Source organism: Cetorhinus maximus, chromosome 22 (genome assembly GCF_964194155.1).
Source record: "Cetorhinus maximus chromosome 22, sCetMax3.hap1.1, whole genome shotgun sequence".
NCBI classification, from domain to species: Eukaryota; Metazoa; Chordata; class Chondrichthyes; order Lamniformes; family Cetorhinidae; genus Cetorhinus; species Cetorhinus maximus.
This window is the reverse complement of record NC_135900.1, coordinates 47,948,998-47,973,160: the sequence shown is the minus strand read 5'-3', so window position 1 is coordinate 47,973,160 and position 24,163 is coordinate 47,948,998. Positions and strand designations below refer to the sequence as shown.

General features: G+C 46.9%; 1 protein-coding gene across 2 annotated transcripts in view; it reads right to left on the bottom strand.

The window, feature by feature from the left end:
* cacna2d4a (calcium channel, voltage-dependent, alpha 2/delta subunit 4a) overlaps positions 1-20,722 on the bottom strand; it is a 718,409-nt gene extending 697,687 nt beyond the window's left edge. For both annotated transcript variants that reach the window (XM_078568258.1, XM_078568257.1), the window contains exons 1-2: positions 20,189-20,722; positions 19,692-19,773 (exon numbers count right to left, since the gene is read on the bottom strand). In XM_078568258.1, coding sequence (XP_078424384.1) covers positions 19,692-19,773; positions 20,189-20,325 — 219 coding nt within the window. In that variant the 5' untranslated portion in view covers positions 20,326-20,722. The remainder of the gene's footprint in view (positions 1-19,691; positions 19,774-20,188) is intronic.
* Between the last annotated feature and the right edge of the window lie 3,441 nt (positions 20,723-24,163).

The window sequence follows — 24,163 nt, the reverse complement described above, 5'->3', positions numbered from 1 at the left end:
TGAGCACTGCATTGACCCTGCGCACCAAGTGCACAGCCTCCTCCACTGAGAAAGCGGGGACTCTCATGGAGAGGCAGCTCCAGGAACAGAATCTGGGGCTCCTGGGGTTGCACTCAGGCCTCCACTCCCACACACACAGGTCACTGCCAGTATGAGAGATGGATTAGGCACCCCAGTCTCTCTTCTAGGTGCCCGTCTATCGATAGTGAGCTGAGAAGTCCAGATGTGCCTCAAGCTAGCGGACAAGCTGTCTGTCATCTCTGTGGGCTCCTCTCAGGGTGCTCCGGATGAGGGCAGCAGCTCCTCTGCCCATCTGCAAGTGCTCGTAGCATTTCTAAGGCCACAATGACTGATGAGAGCCCAGCCAATCGCTGGTAACATCCTCCCAGGCAGAGCCTGCTCAGGCTCCACTGGCCAGAGGACGACCGCCAAGGTTATTAAAGCTGACACGACAGCATAGTCAGCAATCTGCCGCCAATGCTGCTGCCAGCGAGGGGAGGGGGAGGGCGGCACCAAGTAAGTGTAAAGCACCATGAGTACAGGATGGGGTTATCATGGATGGCATTCTTTCATTTCATCAGAGCCATGTATTGTTTTTGTGTGACAGTAGCAACCATATTATGTTATGTTCCTTGTTTGCAACACTGGAAAAGATTCAAAACAAGAACTTGCTTCAATGCCCTGAGTGTCCTTTATGTTTTCCATGGGTGCAGGCCTCATCAGCGCCTTATGATAGACGGCAGGGGCAGGAAACTTTATTACAGAGTTGTGAGACAACATTGGGGTCATGGGACTGTCTCCTCAGAAATGCTTGTGAAGGATGGGAGCGCCCTTGCGATGAGATTGAAGCCAGGCCTTGACAGCCTCGCTGAAGGTACATTGAAACTAGGCCTCCCTGGTGTCCGTGCCTCCCTGAAGGTTCCTTAAATGCCTCCACATCCTCACCCTGTGCCTGCCAGGGTGATCCATCAGTAGAGTCTTCACCCGTGGCCTGTAGAGCTGCTTCACTATCCTCGTCCTCCAGTGGATCCCTCCTTGCCAGTGCCAGATTGTGCAGAGTGCAGCAGACAACAACAAAAAGCAATACACTCGCCAGAGGACATTGCAGTGGTCCCTCTGATCGGTCCAGGCAGCGGGACCTCATCTTCAGCAGACCAATGGTCCTCTCAACCATCATGACTCCTATTTTACCTCTGTTCCACTTCTGTCCTTGTGTGTCAGAATGACGTCATGAGCCACCTTTATAAGGGATATCCTTTGTCACCCAGCAGCCAACTATCCAGCTGGGCTGGAGACATGAGCAGCCTTGGCACCTGGGAGTGTGGCAGGATATATGCATCTTGGAAGCTGCCAGGGTATCTTGCACAGACTTGCAAAATCTGGGTCTTTTGGTCACATACTACCTGTACATTCATGGAGTAATCGCCTTTTCTATTCACAAAGGCACCTAGCTGACCCTCTGGCACCTTGATGGTCACATGAGTGCAGTCTATGGCACCCTGGATGCCAGGGAATAACTGTGAAGCCTCTGGCTCGCACAGCCCGGCTGACTTGGTCCGTCCGGTAATGACTGAATGTGAAAACCTGTCTGATCAGAATGCCAGTGACGAGCTTGACACAACTGTGGACAGCTGATTGGGACACTCCACACAGATCCCCCACCGACCCCTGGAAAGACCAGGATGCAAAGAAATTGAGGGCTATTGAGGGCTACCTTCATGGCCATTGGCATTGGGTGCCCACCCACACAGCTGGAGGTAATCTCCGGCCCAATCGTCTGGTATACTGATGTCACGGTGTCCCTAGGGAGGTGGAACCTCCTGCAGCACTGGAATTCAGACATGTTGAGGTAGCTGGATCTCTGGCAGCAGCATAGTGGAGTCTTCTGTGGTCCCTTCTGCCTTGCTGTCCCTGCTGGCCCTGCACCCCCTGTGCCTGCAACTCTCCTCCCACAGATCTCTCCGTGCAATGCTGCCTGCCGACACCTGGCCTCCTCTCCCTTCTGTCCCTCTCTTCCTCCTCAGAGGAGGTCACCCCAGCAGAGTACGCAATCCCCATCTGTTAAAATGCAGGTGGCACTGTCCCATGCACTGAAAGCTGCACTCAGCAGGAATGCTCCAAGACAGATGACAAAACAAAAGAGTCCTCAAAACAAAACTAACAAAGCAAATACTTCAGAAGAAACCACAGGGAAAGGTATGAAATCTCAGCAATAAAGCAACAGTAAACTCTCATCTGAACTCCTAACAACTCACACAGCCAATGCTCCGCTCTGCTTTTTATCCCGCCCTTGGATGAGAAAAATGAAAAAAAATGTGTTGGTCACCTGCCTGTGTTGCCTGCAAAATTGCACGCGCAATGTAAAATTGCTTTCAATTGTCCTTTTAATTGCCTTAAATTAAATTAAATTAATTGCCGGCGGGCATACTTCCGACTCCCGCGCACACCTGCCAACCATAATATCGCGTGAGTGCGCGATGACATTGGGATGCGCACTCAACATCTTCTCATGAGATTTTATGCTCTTTTGGATCAGGTGCGTGCCCACTACTACCGCGTGAAATTCTGGCCCAATAGGCTTGGCTTCAAACTTGAAGACCCAATGGAGCACACATTAATGTGATAGATAACGCAGACTATACACGCCAGCATCCTTCCTTATTTACCGGATTTGGGGAGATTAAGGAGTACTGTCATACACCTCATTTTGACACTTCAATTCAGTTGATTGTCATTTGCAATCCATGCCTAAGTGTTACAGGAGCTGAAACAACTAGAAGCAGATGAGCGAATCACCGTGGATATCAAACCAAGTCATTGTGTGATGCAAAAATGGCATAGACTACACATCGACCTTAAGGTGATCAACAAAGCTAATATTCCTGTCAAGTAAGGGATGATAAGGTATGAGGTTGCTGTAGAATGTGGAATTGGGGTGTATTCACTAGTGCCACAGTCAGATGAGCCAAATATAAATAGCCTGGCCAGAAAGGGGATCGATTGGTTGCCACCTCTTCTTCCTTTCCCTCTTCCTGCTCCTCTCCCACCTCCAGCTGCTCACTGATTGTTCAGGATGCAGGAGACCACAACAAATCATGACACACATTCCAATGAGCATTGCAGGGATCCTCTGAAGGCAGGCAGCAGAAGCTTTGCTTGAGCACCCCGATGGTCTATTCAACGATGTTTGTGTGGCAGCATGGCTGTCATTATATGCATGCTGTCCACATGTGGTTGGGTTACATGCTGGCGTCATGGGTAATCCAGCAGCCATTCCCTCTCGGCTCAGATAGTGATCTACAATTAACTGGCAAAGAATAAAGACATCATGATTGGTGTCAGGATAATGGGCATTCACCTGCATGATATGCTGACTATTGTCACACACCACCTGTGTGTTCATGGAGTGCAACCCTTTTCAGTCTCAGTATATCTCTGCATGTAGTTATGGCACCCAGAAAGCCATATGTGTGCAGTCCTGGTGTGCACCTTATAGCATGGAGAAGCCCAGTATTCTGGAGAAGCCACATGCATGCTTTGCATGCTCTACCATGTCTGGTACTTTGTAGCATGCTGCTTCTGCTGTAGACCTGTGATGTACCAAAGATGTCATGGCACAAAAGGCAAATAGACTGGTAATGGTTGTAGTCCACTGTTTGGAGTCATACCTAGCAGAAAGAAAGATGGTTGTGGTTGTTGGAGGTCAATCATCTCAGCTCCAGGACATTACTGCAGGAAGTCCTCAGGATAATGGCCTTGGCCCAATCATATTCTGCAATATCATAAAAGACCTTCCCTCCATCATAAGGTCAGAATTGAGGATGTTCACTGCTGATTGCACAATGTTCAGCACCATTTGCAACTCCTCAGATACTGAAGCAGTTCATGCAGTTCAAATGCAACAAGACCTGGACAATATCCAGGCTTGGGCTGACAAGTGGCAAGTAACATTCACACCACACAAGTGTCAGGCAATGACTATCTCCAGCAAGAGAGAATCTAACCATCGCCCCTACACATTCAATGATATTACCATCACTGAATCCCCCACTATCAACATCCTGGGGGTTACCATTGACCAGAAAATGAACTGGACTAGCCATATAAATACTATGGCTACAAGGGCAGTTCAGAGGCTAGGAATCCTGCAATGAGTAACTCACCTCCTGGTTCCCCAATGCCTGTCCACCATCTACAAGGCACAAGTCAGGCGTGTGATAGAATACTCCCCACTTGTCTGGATGAGTGCAGCTCCCACAACACTCAAGAAGCTAGACACCACCCAAGACAAAGCAGCCTGCTTGGTTGGCACCACATCCACAAACATTCACTCCCTCCACCACCGGCGCACAGTAGCAGCAGTGTGTACCATCTACAAGATGCACTGCAGGAATTCATCAAGGCTCCTTAGGCAGCGCCTTCAAAACCCATGACCACTACAATCTAGAAGGACAAGGACAGCAGATAGATGGGAACACCACCACCTGGAAGTACCCCTCCAAGTCACTCACCATCCTGACTTGGTTCCAGCTTATATCCTGTTTACATGTTTTTGCTTTTAGACAGAGCTGACCTTTATTCTGCAATTAACACCTACTCTGGACCAATGCTTTGTTTCATTACTTTTTTTATTCGTCCATGGAATGTGGCTATCACTGGCTAGGCCAGCATTTATTGCCCACCCCTAATTGCTCTTGAGAAGGTCGTGATGAGCTGCCTTCTCAAACCACTGCAGTCCATGTGGTGTAGGTACACCCATAGTGCTGTTAGGAAGGGAATACCAGGATTTTGACCCAGCGACAGTGAAGGAATATTTCCAAGTCAGGATGGTGTGTGATTTGGAGGGGAACTTGCAGATGGCAGTGTTCCCATGCATTTGCTGCCCTTGTCCTTCTAGGCAATAGAGGTTTTAGGTTTGGAAGGTGCTGTCGAAGGAGCCCTGGTGAGTTGCTGCAGTGCATCTTATAGATGATTCATACTGCTGCCACTGTGTGTCAGTGGTGGGGGGATTGAATGTAGAAGCTGGCGGGTGGGGTGCCAATCGAGCGGGCTGCTTTGCCCTGGATGGTGTTAAGCTTCTTGGGTGTTGTTGGAGCTGCACTCATCCAGGCAAGTGGAGATTATTCCATCAGACTCCTGACTTGTGTCTTGTAGATGTGGGAAGGGGAAGAGATGAGGGCAGGAGTGCAAGAAATGGGTCAGACATGGCTGGGCCCTGTCAACCATAGTGGGGAATCTTCAGTTCAGGAAAAAGGAAGACATGTTAGATGTGCCATTGTGGAAGGTAGCACCATCATAACAGATGCAACTGAGATGGAGAAATTGGGAGGATGGGATGGAGTCCTTACAGGAAGCAGGGTGCAGGAAAGTGTAGTCAAGGTAGCTGTGGTTGGCACCACATCCACAAGCATTCACTCCCTCCTTGTATGAATATTAGTAGACAGTCTATCTGCAGAAATGGAGAAAGAGAAGTCAAGGAAGGGAAGGGAAGTGTCAGAGATAGACCATGTGAATGGGAGAGCAGGGTGGAAATTGGAAGAAAAATTGATTAGTTTTTCCAGTTCCGGATGAAAGCAGGAAGCAGCACCAAACAGTTATTGATCTATCAGAAAGAGTTGTGGGAGATGGCCTGCACAGGACTGGAACGAGGGATGTTCCACACACCCCACAATAAGACAGGCATAACTCAGCCCCATGTAGGTACCCATAGCAACACCTTTTATTTGGAGGAAGTGAGACAAATAGTTAAAGGAGAAATTATTCAATGTGAAGACATGTTCAGCCAGGCAAAAGAGGGTGGTGATGAACTGTTCAGGCCTCTGTTCAAAGGAGAATCAGAGAGCTCTCCGACCATCCTGGTGGGGATTGGGGTGTAGAGGTTGGAATTCCATAGTGAGAAGAGGCGGTTAGGGTCAGGAAACTGGAAATTGTTAAAATGGCACAGGGCATCAGAAGAATCACGAATGTAGGTGGGGATAAACTGGGCAAGGGGAAAAAAAATAGAATCAAGATAGGAAGGAATAAGTTTAGTGGGGCAGGAACAGGCTGAAATGATGGATCTACCAGGACAGTCCAGCATATGGATCTTGGGAAGGAGGTAGAAGCAGGCTGTTCAGGAAGTCTGGAGCAGGGGTCCAGGACTTTAGCTGTAAGGTATAATTCTGTGAGTATGACTATATCAGGCAGTGGCTTACTAGTCTCTGAGACAGCTCTCCCAATTTTGGCACAAGCTGCCGCATGTTATTGAGGAGGACTTTGCAGGGTTGAATAGACAGGATGTACCTTTATCATATTCAGTGCCTAGGTTGATGCAGGTTGTCCATTTAGTTTTATTCTTTTTCAACATTTCTTATGGCATAGACATGATGGGCTGAATGCCCTCCAACTGTGCCATAAATTGGCTGTATTGCTATGAGGGCAGGGTCAGTATTTCAGATCAGGGTGACAGGAATTTAGGCAAGGACCTTGGTAGCTTCAGTGGGGTCAGGAGGAGCACTCCTGTTCCTCTGAGCATGCAGGTAAGCAAGTAAGTGCTACATAAATGGAAGTCTGTCTTTCTTTCTTTTTAAGGAAAACCTACTTTGTAACCTGCAGCACACCCACCAACAATTAAAAGGCCTGTTAAGACCATTAACTAGGTAATTGAAACAAATTTTTCGGTGTACGTCTAACCTTACGGTTAGCGGGTAGGCGAAAAGGCCAAGCAGCCTTTGCACTTTTTTGGAAACCTCATCCGCGAGCAGAATGATGTTTCCAACATCAAATAAAAATGAAATAAAATTTTTAAAATTTTGTTTATAACATGTCCCTGCTCATGTGACAGAGTCACATGAGAGGACATGTTTTATACCATTTTTCAAATCTTCATTTTTTTTTGGAAAACTTTTCATCACCCTGAGGTAGCTCTGTGCCTTAGGGAGATTTTCAAGCGCACTCGCTGGCGCCAGGTTGTGCAAAGCATAGCACACCATAATGATACACAAGACCATTGCTGGGGCATATTGAAGGTCTCAAACAGATCTATTAAGGCACCTGAACTACATCTTCAGAAGTCCTTTGGCCTGCTTGATGGTTGCTCAAGTTGTCCTGCGACAGCTGTTGTATCTCTCCTTTACATCAGTGCTGGACTTCTGCACAGGTGTAAGGAGCCATGTCTTCAGTGGACAACCCTTGTCACCCTGTATGCATCTGTGAAGACCTGCAGGGGGGCCTGAAAATGTCAGACAACTGGAAATGCTTTAGGTGTTGTGACAGCTTCCTGGGGAACCTTGCACAGACCTGTAGGATCCCTTTGGCATGGTCACAGACCAGTTGTACAGTGAGCGAGTAATAGCCCTTCTTGTTGATCAAAGTTGTTGCCCGGTCTGTGGAGCCTTGAAGGTCACATGCATGTAGTCAATGGTGCCCTGCACCTGAGGGAATCCAGCAATGGCCCTGAATCCTACTGCCCTCTCAGCCTGACTGTCCAGATCAAGGTGAAACTGCAAGTGTTGGCTGGCCTCTTTGAACGTTACATTGGTGACCATCTTGATGCAGAAATGAGATGCAGGCTGAGAGACCCCACAGACTCCATTGTGGCAGACAGCTTAGTGACCACTTTTATGGAGAGGTACAGTCTTTGGTAACTCTGCTATTCTGCCATTTGCAGGAAGCAGAACCTCTGATGTAAACCCTCACTGTTGGGTACCATCTTCTGCACACAAGAAGCTGGTTGCCTGCCCTTCTGTGCATCCTCGTCTTTGCCTCCTTCCAGCCTCATGATCTTGGTGCCCCTCTGTTTGCTGCAGCCCTGCTCCTGGTGGCTGCAGCTCTCTCCCTCTCTAATGCTCCTCCTCACTGGAGGTTTCAAAGCCTGAATGAATGAGCCCCACTGTAAGTTGCTGCACTCCCTCCTCAAGGCCTCCTACCCAGCTTACTCTATACACAAAAGTGGCAGGTTAGCGATGACACTCAAATTGATTGCCCCCCCTGTGCTTGCCAAGTTTGGCTAGCTTTCAGATTGCTGCAGCCACTCTTTACTCACTATCACCCTCCCAACAGTGATACCACCTCTAGCAATGGCTGCCAACTGCAGCCAAGGCTGACCTCCCGCTGAGCTTCTGCCTCCTTATAGCTGGTGAAGCTTTGAAACATTGTTGTTCTTGTATGCCCCTCACAAAATTGTAAGTAGCTGGTAAAATCTCCATCAATTGCCTATTAACATGCTTAATTATATTCACGCTACTTTCAAGTACGGCCTCCTCCTGCCAAACCATAATCTCTGGGAAGATCCTTTCGCGGCGTAAACACGTCAAACATCTCAACTGACTGACGCATATGTCAGAACTCGATTATTTACACTGTTTTCTCCATGCTTTGTGCCAGTTTTTATGATAAGCAAATTTTGGGAAAACTTGCTGATGGGTGGCAGGAAGATCAGCATAAAATTCAACGTAATTTGCTGATTATGCAGTTTCAGAAAATTTGAGACCATTATAAAGCAGATTTTCTGAGTCACTGCTCGTGATAAGATACCTTGCTCACCTCCACATACAACTTTCTAATACACATTGGCGGTGGACCAGGAATTATAAAATTTACCCCTCTGTGCTAAATCAAAGTTTGACATTCTAACTAGAAAGACTCTAAAAGAGTAGATAGTTTGTGCATTCATTTTGAATATTCCATGTAGTTACACTGAGCAAAATAAAAGTAATCATGGCCGTCAGATAGCATAATAGAAACAAAGATATATTATAAAGATAGATAGTTTTACATCAAGAATTACATATAGTTTACAGGTTGAATCCTAATTCCCAAAAAATGGGTAAGTTGGGGGTCAGAGGTGAATTTGCAAAAAATCTGGAACAAGAAACAAACTCACCTTGTACCCACATTCTTTAGGTTTAACTGGGACAGGATGAGAGGGTGGGTGAGCAATCTGCTCTCAGGAAACAGGTTGTCCTTTAAATATTATAATGAGAATGTCTGCCTTCATTTTAGATGATTTAGAGATTCTATTTTCAACCACAGGTGGCCAGGTATCTCAGGCCGAAACTCAGCAAACGAAAGAAGGCAAAAAGTGCTGAATCTATGGGGTAAATGCCTATGCAGCACTGCTTTTGGGTTGGGAGGAACAGGAGTGTTTTCTCCAGGTCAAACAAGATACTCAGTCAACATCACCAGCCCTTCCCCCATTTCCACCCCCCAGCCAGACATCCACCACTGCAATTGGGATACCACCCGCCCATCCACCATTGGACTGCACTCCCACAAGTAGGATCTCCCCTGATCTTCAATGGATCTCCTCCACTGCAATCAGAATCTCAGAATACTGACTCCTCTATCCCCCTCCCCACTTGAGTAAAGATTGCATTATCTTTCCAACCACTGACCTTAAGATAACTGATTTAAAATTCCTTGGACTTGTTCTATCTCCTTTTTAGAAATATAGAAAATACAACAGCTGTTCACCGGTCCTCTCACACTATTCCTTTCTCGAATGATTCTTTATATAAATAATAGTGACTCTGCTTTCTCTTCCATACCCTCTTTTAATATTCACAATACAACCCATTCTGCATTTTTGGTCTGTTCTCTGAAAGCGCTTTCTGTTTCTTATGTGCTAAGCAGCTATGGTACACTAGCAAGATAAGAAAAGGGAATACTCTTAATGCAGAGGTAGGCACTTCTCCCAGTGCCATTAAAATATAAGACCTAATATAAGGAGCTGGTAACATGATTACAGAACACCCACTGGTTTACCATCCTTAGAAATAGTCACTGTAATGAGATTTGCGTTTGGGGCAGGGGAAACACTCTGTTTTGGCTTTCCCTTCTCCAGATATGTTAAAGGAGATGCTACTGAGCAGTGGCTCAGTTAAGTAGCACTCTAGCCTCTGACTCAAAAGTTTGTGGGTACCCCTCCAGAGACTAGAGTACAAACATCTAATAGCCCAATGGAGTACTGAGGGATTGTTACATGGTCGGAGGTGCCATTTTTTGGTTGAGATGTTAAACAGAAGCCCAGTCTGCTCCCTAAGGTGGACATAAAAGCTCCCTTGTCACTGTTTCAAGAAAAAGCAGGGGAGTTATCCTAATATTCTGAGTTATTCCTCACTCAACATCGCCAAAAATAGATGATCTTGTCATTGTCACATTGCTTTTTGTGGGAGCTTAGAATGAGCAAACTGGCTGCTGCTTTTCCTAAATTACAACACTGACTACACTTCAAAAGTACTTCATTGGATGTAAAGTACCCAGAGGCCATGAAAGGTTTTGGTTATTCTTTCATGGGATGTGGGTAACACTGGCTAGACCAGCGTTTATTGCCCATCCCTAAATGCTATATAAATGCAAGTCTTTCTCTTTTTCTACCTAGTTTAGAACAGACACCTAGGCTTGAATTACTCGTGCGCGATCAGCAGGCCCGGGAGCAGAGGGGAAACGGGCCTCCAACCACAATCGGCCCCCGACGGCAATTTCATGCTGGCTGGCCAACTAACAGCCAACCAGCGTAAAAAAACGTGCTGAGAAAGGCTCAGCACTGCTGCCGGGGGCGGGAAGAGGGCCAATGCCGACATCACCACGGGTGCTGGTGAGCACCTCCAGTGAGCTCCCTGAAGGCAGACAGCTACCTCAAGGAGCTGCAGACCTCCACAGAATAAAACAAACAACAAAAATGCTGCAAAATATGTCCTTGCAGCAGGATCAAGCGCCTGAAAGCATACCTCATAAAAAAACAGTCCTCAGATATCTCTTTTTAATTTATTCCTCTACGGAGATTTCATCCCACACTGGACCGAGGTTTGAACAAAAATGTAAAGGATGCCTGGCCAATTGGCTCGTCCGGCTACTGCAAAAGTGGACGGGCCAGGAAAAATCAAGTGCCTCCTTAATGGGCTTAATTGTCCTCTTAATTGTTGGCGAGCGTGCTTCCAACTGCTGCATTCACCTGCCAAGCGAGATATCGCACAAGTGCACAATGACATCGGGATGCTGGCCTGACGTCACCTTGTGCTATTTCGTGGCAGGCCGCGCACCCGCCTGCAGGACGTAAAATTCTGGCCCTAACTTTTGGGAGGGCCATCTGGAAAATTCTAAAATTTGAATAGGTCCAGATGCCAGTGCATAAGTCCATTTGTTCTCCTTAATTTTGTGTCTCATAATGTGGAGACATCAACTATTATATTTTTTCTTTGAAGTTAGATCAACAGCAAAGAATATAGTTCAAGCCACGCGCCCCTAGCCAAGCTGTTCCAGTACAGCTTCGACACTGGCATCTACCCTGAAATGTGGAAAATTGCCCAGGTATCTCCTGTACGCAAAAAGCAGGACAAATCCAACCCAGCCAATTACCGCCCCACCAGTCTACTCTCGATCATCTGTAAAGTGAAGGAAGGGGTCATCAACAGTGCTATCAAGCGGCACTTGCTTAGCAATAACCTGCTCACTGATATCCACTTTGGGTTCCGCCAGGGCCAGTCAGCTCCTGACCTCATTACAGCCTTGGTTCAAACATGGACAGAAGAGTTGAACTCGCGAGGTGAGGTTAGAGTGACTGCCGTTGACATCAAGGCAGCATTTGACCAAGTGTGGCACCAAGAAACCTAAGAAAAACTGAAGCTAATGAGAACTGGGGAGAAAATTCTCTGCTGGTTGGAGTCATACCTAGCACAAAGAAAGATTGTTGTGCTTGTTGGAGGTCAATCATCTCAGTTCCAAGAGATCACTGGTGGAGTTCCTCAGGTTAGTGTCCTCAGCTCAACCATCTTCAGCTACTTCATCAATGACCTACCTTCCATCATAAGGTCAGAAGTGGGGATGTTTGCTGATGATTGCACAATGTTCAGCACTATTCGCAACTCCTCAGATACTGAAGCAGTCCATGTCCAAATTCAGCAAGACCTGGACAATATCCAGGCTTGGGCTGACAAGTGGCAAGTAATATTCATGCCACATGAGTGCCAGGCAATAACCATCTCCAACAAGAGAGAATCTAACCATCGCCCCTTGACATTCAATAGTATTACCATCGCTGAATCGCCCACTATTAACATTCTGGAGGTTACCACTGACCAGAAACTGAACTGGACTAGCCATATCAATACTGTGGTTACAAGTGCAGGTCAGAGACTAGGGGCAGAATTGTCCGTGCCCACTGGTGTTAGGCGTGCTCGGCGGCATAGCGGACAATATGGTGAGAAGCCCAAAAATCAGTTACACAACATCACGAAGCCAGTTTGCAATTGTCTGCTCCACCCACTGATGGCGGGCCGTGCTTCCCGCCATCGGACATCGGGAACCTGATTGTAATACATCTGCATATCATTATAAGGTCAGCCCGCCGGAAACATTCCCCTCCCTGCTGGATCGTCTGCCCCAATCACACCGACGTGTTTCACAACAGCATATTTAACGCGTGCACTTGGCAGGCTGCACCTTGAGTACACAGTAACGTTGTGCAGCACTCATATGGGTCGCCTGTTGGTCTTCAAGGTTGAAGTGCGTTAGAGGCGTGGGGAAAAGGGCTGCCCTGTGGTTGAGGCAACTTGGGGTTGCGGCGCAAGGGCTGCCCTGCAGTTGAAGGTAGTACACAAGCACGTGTGGGGTGTGGGTTAGGGAAGTGGCCACGCATCAGGGAAACCTTGTATAAAATGACCATTCTTCCGCAGTTGAGACAGTCCAGATGCAGCCGCATTGACATGCGTGGAGTCAGGCCTCTAGCCTGTCTACCCACTCAAGCAACGCAGAGGCATGCAGGTGTCACCAAGTGCTCCAGAGCTTTTCACCCCTTGGGCATAGACTGCAAACTAATGGACGTTTTAGTGGGCTGCAGAACAGTTGGACGACTGTGCACATTGTACAATCTCCTTGTGAAAGCTGGCCATGGAGCAGTCACCGATGGAGGCGCTCACAGCCCCTTGCAATGTCATCATCCCGGTTTGGACCAGTCTCCCCCTGGTTCAAGCTAACAGTGCAGCCTTACAGTGTGGATTAGGAGAATGCCTGCGCCTGAGCTGAGAGCACAGCATGAAGTCCAATGGGCAAAGTTGCCACCAATCGGTCAGTTGGTGTGGGACGAAGGAGGATGGGGTTTCGGGCAGCCATGCAGTGCACTAAAATCTGACCATTCAAGTAGTGCCCAGCACTCTCTGGGATGTGTTAAGGGTCTTCAGACTTAACCAAGAGACGTTCTTAGTATACCCAAGCTAATCCACACGTCTCTCTCTTTCATCCTACAGGAGGAGGACATCAGGAGCATGGAGCCTGGTGAACTAGCTGTATGCCTCGTAGCTTACAGAGCTACAAGACATTGTAGAAGAGAGCAATGGAGGCACCTGGCTGTACAGAGGGAGGAGCAGTCCCCTCTGGAAAAAGGGTCGGCTGGGACACCCGCACACACTGCTGAAGAGCCACAGCGAGCCGTCATTGGTCGGCATCTAGCTAGACCTAGGGTCTATAGGCCCAGCCTTTCATTCCTGCAGATGACCAACAACCAGTGTCGCCAAAGACTGTGCATGTTTAGGGAACTGCCAGCTACTGCAGGATTTGGTGCCACGGGGACATGGAGGACATCCACTGCCAGTGGCCATGAAAGTGACCATGGTGCTCAATTTGTATGCCAGTGGCTCCTTTCAGGGCTCCACAGGTGACCTATGTGGGATATCACAAGCCTCCACCCACAAATGTATCCATGAGGTCATGAATGCCATCTTCGCGAGGGCAGACAACTTTGTGCATTTCACCGGGGACCAAGAGAGCCAGAATGCAAGAGCGATTGGGTTTGCCCAGATCTCAGGTTTCCCACAGGTGCAGGGTGCAATCAACTGCACTCACGTGGCGCTCAGATCCCCGTCACAACAGGGGGTCAACCACGTCAACCGCAAAGGCTTCCATTCGCTGAATGTGCAGCTGGTGTGCGACGTCCTGGGGAACAACTACACAGGGGTCCTGGGGGAGAGTATCACTACTGGGGAGATGCCCCTCTTGTGGCGCAGGGCTGTGATTGTCCTGCTGCCAAAGAAGGGGGATCTCCGCCACCTTAAGAACTGGTGCCCGGTCCCCCTCCTCTGCACGGATTACAAGATCTTTGCCAGGGCAATGTCTCCTCGCCTTGGCACCATACTGTTCGGTCCGGGTACCAGGGGGTTCTCTCGGCTTACGATGATGATGTTCTCCTCATGTTCACTGAACTGTCTGATCTGCAGAGGGTGCTAGAGTGTCAGGAGGTCTACTCTGTTGCGTCCTCTGCCAGGATCAACTGGGATAAGCGTTCTGGGCTCCTGGTCAGTCAGTGGCACATGGATCCCCTACCCAAGGAGCTCAGGCCTTTCATCTGGAGCAGGAACAGTCTCCTCTACCTGAAGGTCCACCTCTGCCCTGCTGAGGAATCCTGACCGGCGAACTGGCAGGAGCTGGAGGCCAAAGTCACCGCTCGCCTGCAGCGCTGGACAGGACTGCTCCGGGTGCTGTCTTCCTGGGGTCAAGTTCTGGTCATAAACCAGCTGATTGCCGCCTTTTTTTTAGGTTTGTGCACATTTTAATTAATTGCTTCTTCCTGTTTGGATATATTTTGCATAAAATAGGCCTGGAATCCTGTGTTTGTCAATATCTCACTGGGCATTCCAGATTTTGTGGTACCGGCTTGTCATTTGACCCCTCACCTGGATTTTGTCACAAAAATCCAGAAGAATGCTCTCAACTTCTGGGACAAAAGGCTGCACTGGGTCACTGCTGAGGTTCTGAGTCTCCCACTTAGGGAGGGTGGTGAGGCAGTGGTGTGCCTATGCACTCAGGCGGCGACTTTCTGCCTTCAGACCCTGCAGCGATACCTTTACATCGAGCCCTCTCCGAGATGGTGTGCCCTGGCAACGTATTTCTTTTGCCAGGTGCACGGCCTGAATTATAATGTGCAGCTCCTGTTTATAGACCTGAGGGGCCTTCGTGGCTCTGAGCAGGCGTTGCCCGTCTTTTACCAGGACCTGATCAAAGTCTGAAACATGGTCGCCTCACGAAGCAGCTCTCCACTGTCAGGAGTAGTGGCTATCGTCAGAGAGCTGCTGCTCAGGAATCCGCCCCTCCATCCCTTTCAGTGGCTGGCGGAGAGGAGGGCTGTGGCTGCTAGGGTGAGCAGGGTCGGGGACGTGCTGGGTGGCGGAGGAGTGGGCTGGATGATACCGCAGGTGTTGGCGCATTGGACGTCTGTGGGCATCCGGCTCACAGCCAATGCCATTCAAGACCTAAGGATGGTCGTGCTTGGCCCTGATGTCATTCTGGGTCTTGAGGAGCGCAGTTGCGCGGTGGTCTTCCGTCCGAGCATACCCCTGTTCAGACGGAATTCCACGTTGGCCTCAAGCCCCAAGCCTTCCCTCGGGAGTCAGTGCGCCGCAACCTGAGTCGCCTCATGGAAATGGTCTCCATTCCCTTTAGCACTGCGCAGAGGGGTTTCCTGTATGGGCTGCTGCTAACCCTTCACTTCCTTGCCCTCATCTGCAGCCCGGACATGCCCTGGCGTGTCTTGTTGCCGTATGGCGGCCGAGGTCCCCAGTGGGTGGCCCTCTACGAGGGTGTTGCCCCACTTTCCATTGGGGACCTGGGGTGGAGAGTGTTGCACACAGCTGTCCCGGACAATCATAGGTTATTTTGGTTCACGGACTCTCAAGGTGCCCCCGTCTTTTGCGGCCTTGTGGAGTCCTTGGGCCATGTCTATATAGGGCGTTGTAAGCTGCACTCCCTTTTCAGTTATTTTAAAAATCTTTTATTGTTGTTTTGCTTGAGTTTCAGTTCCACGCTCCTGATCTACAGGCACCCAGTGCAGAGGGGGGCTGGGAGGGAGGAGGACCTCCTCATGAACCTGCTCCTGGGCTTGGCCAAGTGGGCCATTAACAGGTCCAGGCAGCGGGCGATCGAGGGGGGTCCTCCAACCTAACTGTCTGCCCCTCTTCCGCGGCTATGTTCGCGGCCAGGTGTCCCTGGAGAGGGAGCACACAGTGTCTGCTGGCACTGATCGGTGGGCACCGTGGGGACTGGGTGTTTTATTGACCCTCTTAATCACATTTTGGTTTAATGTTTGCAAGTTTCCTTTAAATTTTGTCTTTGTTTTTGCAGTTTCCCTTTAAGGGGTTGCCTCTTACTTTGTGCCTTATTTTGTTAATTTAGTTTACTTGGTTGACTCAAAAGAGTCTTCTTCTTAACCTTCCTAATTTTGGCGCTACACCTTGGTGCTCCCCAGACTCCACAGCGGAGGTGGAGGCAGCCCGCTGACTGCAATGCCCTGTCTGTCATGACCTTGGTGAGTATCCTCTGGAGGGCCCCGGCCTGCTTTCGGAGTCACTGCAGTGCGGCAGTGGCACCCTCCTCGACCTGTGGAGCTGGAGCTGCTGACGTCACAGGAAGAGGGGATTCGGATGGGCCGGATACTCCCGGAGTCACCAGGTTGGATGGCCCTGGGGGTTACACCTACTGCTCCTTCTCCCTATGGGTGCCCAACGGCCCCTGGCTGACTCCTTGAGAAGAAGGGTTAGCTGGAGTGAGATTGGGCTGCCCCGCACCCCTCTTGTATACACACTGTTGGATGCCAACTAAGGCATCAGTGATGGAGTTCAGCCCGCTCAGCAGTGCAGGAGTGACATCCTGGACCAAGGTCTCCATGGCGGCCGCCATCCTATCATTGTTGACCTCAGCCCGTTGGCATGCCAGCACTGTCACCTCAGACTGAAAGCGGACGGACTCCTCCATCGTGCCTTGCAATTTGAGGAGTGCAGAGTACATCTCTTCCTGATGTTCTCAAGCTTGCCTTTGCAGCTCCAGCAACTGTGCCATGACCAAGTCCAGAGGCTCATCATCTGACTCAGGCTCAGCAAACTTCTAAAATCCAGCAGTCCTCTGAGTGCTAGGGACCTGGGAAGTCCCTGTCGCCGCCTGCTGTGGATTAGAAAGTGCGATTTGCTCCCCAGATTGTGATCCCGAGGCTACTCTAAAGCTAGGTCCCACTGAGGTGTGTGTCTCTGCACTGGTGGAGGGTGTGGGTGAGCGCTGTGACGGGCCTTCAGGGAGGGTTTCAGCAGATTCCCCTCCTGAGTTTCCCTCGAGGCTTGATTGGAGACCCTGGGTCACGAACTTTCTTGGCCATTTCCAAGATGTGCCTGGAGAATCAGGGAGAGATAATTAGTGCATGGCAGTGGCCTGTGAAACAATGCACATCACTCACAGCATGGTTGTCTGATGGACATTGTACTGCTGGATCCTCACTTGGTAGAGCAATGCCGACCTCACCGTCGGCACAGGAACAGTCAAGGTCCCTGCTGGCCAGCTGGATGGTTCCGTTTTCAAAGTCCATGAGGACCTTGATTTCAGGCATTCCTCCATCAGTCGGCGACCTCTCCCTCTTGTTGTGTTGCAGCTTGCCCTGTATGAATACAGATGGAGAGAGTGTGAGCAGGATGCCTGCCACGCCAGATGATAAGTATGTCTGGCATGTGTGGGCGGTGAGTGGTCCTATGGAGGGATGAGGACAATGAAGGTGTGTGTGAGAGAGTGAATGATGATGTCCCTTGAATTGGCAGTGAGTGAGGGCCCTGTGGATGTGTGATGGGTTTGTGAGTGTGTGAATTGAGATTGATGAGAATAGTGCCTTACCCTGGTGGAACGGAAGAAATCATTCAGCGTCTTGTGGCACGAGGTGGCTGTCCACTTTTGCAAAGTGTTGGCACTGACCACTGCTGCCACTGTCTCCCAAGCTGGATTAGTGATGTCGCTGCCCATCCTGCGGCCAGGGCGGGTGTAGAGGACATCACGACGGGCCTCCACTGCGTCCAAAAGGCACTCAAGTGAACCTGGGGGATGCAGACTTCTTGCCTTTCGGAGCTATGTCTTCCATGCAGCAGTCCTGGGCTGGAAGCACTGAGAGGTGTGCGCATGGCTGCACTTTAAATATGGTGCCCGGCATGATGAAGCGGCGAGATGATAGTGTGGCGGGCAAATGAGAGTCCGTCCGCCTTGGAAATGACATGTTTCCCGGGACTGCATAAATTAATGCAGCGAGTTTGAGATGATACAGCATGAGAAGCCGCCATTGCGGCCGACACGTAAAGCGTCATTTTACCCACCCGCTATCGCACTTAATACAAATCTGGGACTGTTGCGCCCTAGGAATCCTGCAGCAAAAAACTCACCTCCTGACTCCCCTAAGACTGTCCACCATCTATAAGGTACAAGTCAGGAGTGTGATGGAATACTCTCCACTTGCTTGGATGAGGGCAGCTCCAACAACACTCAAGAAACTTGACACTATCCAGGACAAAGCATCTCGCTTGGTTGGCACCCCATCTACAAACATTCACTCCCTCCGTCACCAATGCACAGTGTGTACCATCTACAAGATGCACTGCAGGAACTGACCAAGCCTTCGTATGCAGCACCTTCCAAACCCACGACCACGACCATCTAGAAGGACAAGGGCAACAGACACATGGGAACAGCACCACCTGCAAGTTCCCCTCCAAGTCACTCACCATCCTGACTTGGAAATATATCACTGTTCTTTCACTGTTGCTGGGTCAAAATCCTGGAACTCCATCCCTACAGCAGTGTGGATGTACCTGCACCACAGGGACTGCAGCAGTTCAAGAAGGCAGCTCACCACCACCTTCTCATGGGCAATTAGGGATGGGCAATAAATGCTGGCCTAGCCAGTGACACCCACGTTCCATCAACGAATTTTTAAAAATTCCCTGCCTTGTCGATATACTGTTCTCTAGTTTTAGGCTTTGTGAAAGATACCACTTCAAAAATGAATCTGTCACAGAAGAATAAAGGCAGAGGTGCTCTGATGGTAAGCATAAAGTACCAACCTCCCACACTGCTTCCTTCAAAGAAACAGAGACTTGAAAATGGGGAATGGGATCAGTTTTAAATAAACTCACAATAAAAAAAAGGGTGAAATGCTGTAACTGTATTACATTTGTACAACATAAATTGCACTTTTCTTCCAAAGATTTTGACAGGAATATGGCAGCATGGGACATAATTCCTTAAGCAACATCTCTGCTGTTTTCATTGTAAATCATAATAAAATAGCAATGGGATAGTCAAAGAACAATAACCATGAATAAACTAAGAACTCTTAACAAGCACAAATTATATCACAAATGAAAAATATCTCTTCTCTCAACTGTTGCCTCTCTGCTGTGTTAAAATATATGGGTTTATAAGGAAATAACAAATCCAATGAATTAAAGCAATGACACCTGATATTATTCTGCCTTAAATCCTTTTACTGCAATAGGTTTCAATAATGTTTATTATTTTCAATTGAAGCTGGGCCTTTTTTAATATAAACTAAGTAGTTTCTGAAAATCAAGATCTGGCTTAACATCACATATGAAACAACACCAACCTAGATGCACCACTTGCTGAACACTCATTCGTGATGGGAGAACTCATCAACAAAGTTCATCATCAACAGTAGTTGAAAACACGAAGATAATTGCTGAAAAAGTCAAATTCTGTTTCTTTACATGAATATAGAGCATCATAATTCAATATTTTCTCCATAAATAATTAAAGTTACTGGTTTATGATGACTGAATAAGTTAAATATCAGACTCAAAACATTAACTCTGTTTCTCTCTCCACAGATGCTGCCAGACTTGCTGAGTTTTTCCAGCATTTTTTGTTTTTATTTAAATTACTTGATTCCGCTTACTGACCTTCTGTAGCAATAAGGAGCCTGAATACTTTGTTACAATGGAATTCAGCTCTCCACCAAATTCAGAAGCCCACAGTTGCACACTAATAATAAAAAGAAGGGTATTAAGTATATTTGTGCTCTAACACACTAATTAAACTACAGAATATGTGTAAATGCTATGCAGAAGAATTTCAAATACTTTTTTTAACACTGTCAACTTATATTAAATACTGTATATGTTTAGCAAAAACTCACTTGAAAAGAATGCATTCAATGGTAATTTTTGAACAAGAAAATTAATTATTGGCAGGAGGTTCTCTCAGATTTTCGATAGTTGGAAAAAAAATAATACTTTCATCATTGTGTTAAGTTCAACATGAATATAAATGTTACTTTGGACAAACAAAATATCAAACAAATATGAAAATTAAACAATAATGGATCTAGTGCCCCCCTTAATATAAAACATATATTCATTCTCAATCAATCTATAATGGAATGAAGCTGGTTGCTTACGTTTCAGGTGGGATCCTGCTTTGGGCTTCGACCAAATAAGGGAGACAGCAGCTGGAGCAGATAATCCACAAAGTAAGGTGCAGTTTCAAACTGTTCCCGAAGCACCATCTGAGGTGTGGTAGCATTCTCTTTTCCATCAAACCAAAATGAATAGAACAACACGAACAAAGAAAAAGCCACCTTGATCTAATAGAAAGCTGCAGAAAGGTTGTTTACATGATGGCCCTAAGTAGTAGTGTCTTCCCAATGAAGACTGTTCCTATAGTAAAGAAAGAAAACATTAAGTGCTGAGTACTGCATTTTGTTTTCATTTACTGTCATGAACAACGAGAAATCCCCTGTCTCTGAAAGTCAGTCATGAGCATTTTAAAAAGCTCAGAAGAAAGAAGGATCATCTGCGTGTATGCAAACAACATACAATCCAAACAGTATCTATTCTTCTCTACTGCAAGGATGTAGAGAAAGGGGGACAGTCAGAATTAAACATATTGAGTCCTAACAAAGGTGGTCTTCAGTGTTCAAAGCACACCATGAACTGACTGTGAGGGTTGCAGACTCAAGTGAAAAAATGAGAGCGAAGTCGTGTAACATCACAGCTGGTGTATAATCCAACCAGATTTAATCTTTAAATGGCTGTGGATTTATGATGATGGCAGTGCTGGAGGAAGGGAATCACACCGGATTATTCTGATTTCTGGAGACAGGCCTGCTTATCCAATCAGACGATAGAAAAATAAGTCTTCGAAATGATTGAGTTAATAATGGGTGGAGTTAGTAGTGGTCAGCTGTATTTTTTTATCCAGTTACTCTCTTTTGCTTATCTATACTCAGTTAATACCCTGAATCAATTGCAACATGCAGTGAAATAAATGTTTTTGATTTCAACCAATCAACAGAAGCAGAACCTGTGAAAAGCTGAAGCAAGCACAAAGGTAGTCCATGCTGTAACACACCCGTAAAGTATCTGCCCTTTATATCAGACCAGAGGACAGATACTGACTGATGCGACAGCATAGGTTAGCTCTGAAAAATGTTAATATGTCGATAAAAATGTGAAATGTTTTCCAGATAAGCACATATTCAATTTTTTTTTTAAAAACCTGCGATAATCCTTTAATTTTATTTTTAGTTTTGATCAGGATTTTTGAAGTTACATTGGCCATGAAAACCATAGCTGCAATCCTTGTGGTTACATCAGAATTGTGGCTTCCTGTGTTTGTGGGGCAAGAGGAAAGCATCTAGTCTGCAGGCATCCAGCAGGTTCCCACCAGTACAGGTGAAGTTGAATTTGTTTTATTCATTCATGGTATGTGGGTGTTACTGGCAAAGCCAGCATTTATTGCCCATCCCTAAAAGCTCATGAGAAGATGGTGATGAACCACCTTCTTGACCCACTGAAGTCCATGTGGTGCAGGCACACCCACAGTGTTGTTAAGAAGGGAGTTCCAAAATTCTGACCCAGTGACAATGTAGGTTTGGCAATGTAATCCTAAATTTGGGTGGTGTCTGGCTAGGATGGGAACTTGCAGATGGTGGTGTTTCTATGCACCTGTTGTGCTTGTTCTTTTAGGTGGTAGAGGTCACCCACTTGGAAGGTGCTGTCAAAGGAGGCTTGGCAAGTTGCTGCAGTGCATCTTGTAAATGGTACACATGTTGCCACTGTGTACTGATGGTGGAGGGACTGAATATATCTGGTAGTGGATGGGGTGCCGATCAAGTGGGCTGCTTTGACCTGGATGGTGTCAAGCTACTTCAGTGTTACTGGAGCTGCATTCATACAGGCAAGTGGAGAGCATTCCATCATACTCCTGACTTGCAACTTGTAGATGGAGGACAGACACTGGGAAGTCAGGAGCTGAATTACTTGCTGCAAAATTGCTAGCTTCTGACCTTTCTCTTGGAGCCACCATATTTATATGTTTGGTCCAGTTAAGTTTCTGGTCAATGATAACCCCAGGATGGTGATGGTGGAGGGTTCAGTGATAGTAATGCCATTGAATATCATTGTATGGCACTTGTGTGTCACAAATATCACTTGCCACTTATCAGACAAAGCTGAAGGTTGTTAAGGTCTTGATGCATGCGAGCATGGCCTGCTTCAGTATTTGAGGAGTTATGAATATACTGAACACTGTCCAATCAACAGCTAACATCCCCACTTCCGATTTTATGTCCTGGGGCTGAGATGATTGGCGTCCAACAACCACAACTATTTTCCTTTATGCCAGGTATGGCTCCACCCAGCGGAGAATTTCCCCCTGATTCCCATTAACTTAAATTTTACTAGAGCTATTTGATGCCATACTCGATCAGATGGTGCCTTGATATCAAGGGCAGTCACTCACCTCACCTCTGGAATTCAGCTCTTCTGATCATGTCTGAAACAAGGCTATAATGAGGTCTGGAGCCAAGTGGCCCTGGCAGAACCCAAACTGAGCGCTGATGAGCAGGTTATTGGTGAGTAAGTAATAGCACCTATGATGACACCTTTTATCACTTTGATGATTGAGAGAAGACTGCTGGGGCAGTAATTGACTGGATTGGATGTGTCCTGTTTCTGTGGACAGGACGTACCTGAGCAATTTTCCACTTTGTATGGTAGATGTCAGTGTTATAATTATTTTGGAACAGCTAGGCTATGGGTGTGATTTGTTCTGGATGTCACAAAACTTGTAATTATAATATTATAGATTTTTGTAACAAACTGTAATTTTTTTTAAAAATGGACACAAAGGGGCTTTAAAAAAGCCCAAACTCCCAAACGTCACATGACTTTTCCTGTGGATTCAACTGCGATCAGCGAGATGGAGGAACCAGACTGCACTTATCACAAAAGACATTTGAAATTCAATGAAACTCGAACGATGGGTTTTCTAAAGGTGTGAAAACTCATGACTCTTTTGATACTGGCAGGAAGGACTTCTCCAAAAGACTGAAATTTAATTAACTTCTTTGTTTTGTAGAACGATGATGCATCTAAATTAACCTATCAGCCATTTTTGTGTTTTTTGAACTGTAGGGAGGCTGTAAGAAGCCATTTTGCTGGCAGTGTGAGAAACAATACCAGTACACAGCTGAACCACATGTGAAAGCTGGGGTTCCCTGCCACTGGGAGTTACAGAGTAAGGTATTCAAAAATGTCATCCCAGGTCTCCTCAAAAGAAACAAGGCAATCTTCAAGCGTCAGTGCCTGCAGTTTCCAGTAAGGAAAGGAGCCTTTACTTTATCCCAGCATTTTCTCTACCTAGCGAGTCCACCTACATAAGAAAACTCTGACTTTTTGACTTCACAAGACATAGCAGCTGCTAACCCGAACCTCAACTTTCAACCCCTTCACTTCAGAAAGAAGGAATTCAGGCAACGGGCCTGCAACAATATCTCACAAAGACTGGTTTGAAATCTAACCTTTAAGTATCTTTTCTTCTTTATCTACATTTTAATCTTTGTATCTGTATTTTACTTGATACTTTAACACTGTTACTTAGATAACTTTCAGCAGTAATTTGTAATAAACTAACCTTTATCTTGTTTATGAATAAAGCTTGACTGCTGGGTTATTTTTAAACTGAATCACTCAAATTTAAAGGAGGCTACATACTGACACAAATTCTTAGTCCGGGACAATTTTGGGGAAATACCTTTTACATGGTCATTACATGGAGCACAAATCTTCAGCACTACAATTGGGATATTGTGAGGGCCTATGGTGTTTGCTGTATCCAGTGTATTTTGTCATTTTTAAATCTCATGGCGTGCATCGAATTGGCTGAAGGCAGTGTTACGATCCCCATAGAAACTATAAGGGACATATCTTTTTATTTCTGTTGGACTGTTGTAAAGCACATATCTTTTTATTTCCTGTTGGACTGTGGGTTAAAATTACAATGACTGCAGTTTGAAAGACATGTCCACTGGAACAGGATGAGAGATATATACAATATATGGAACAGAGTGTGCCATGAAAGACAGGATGGT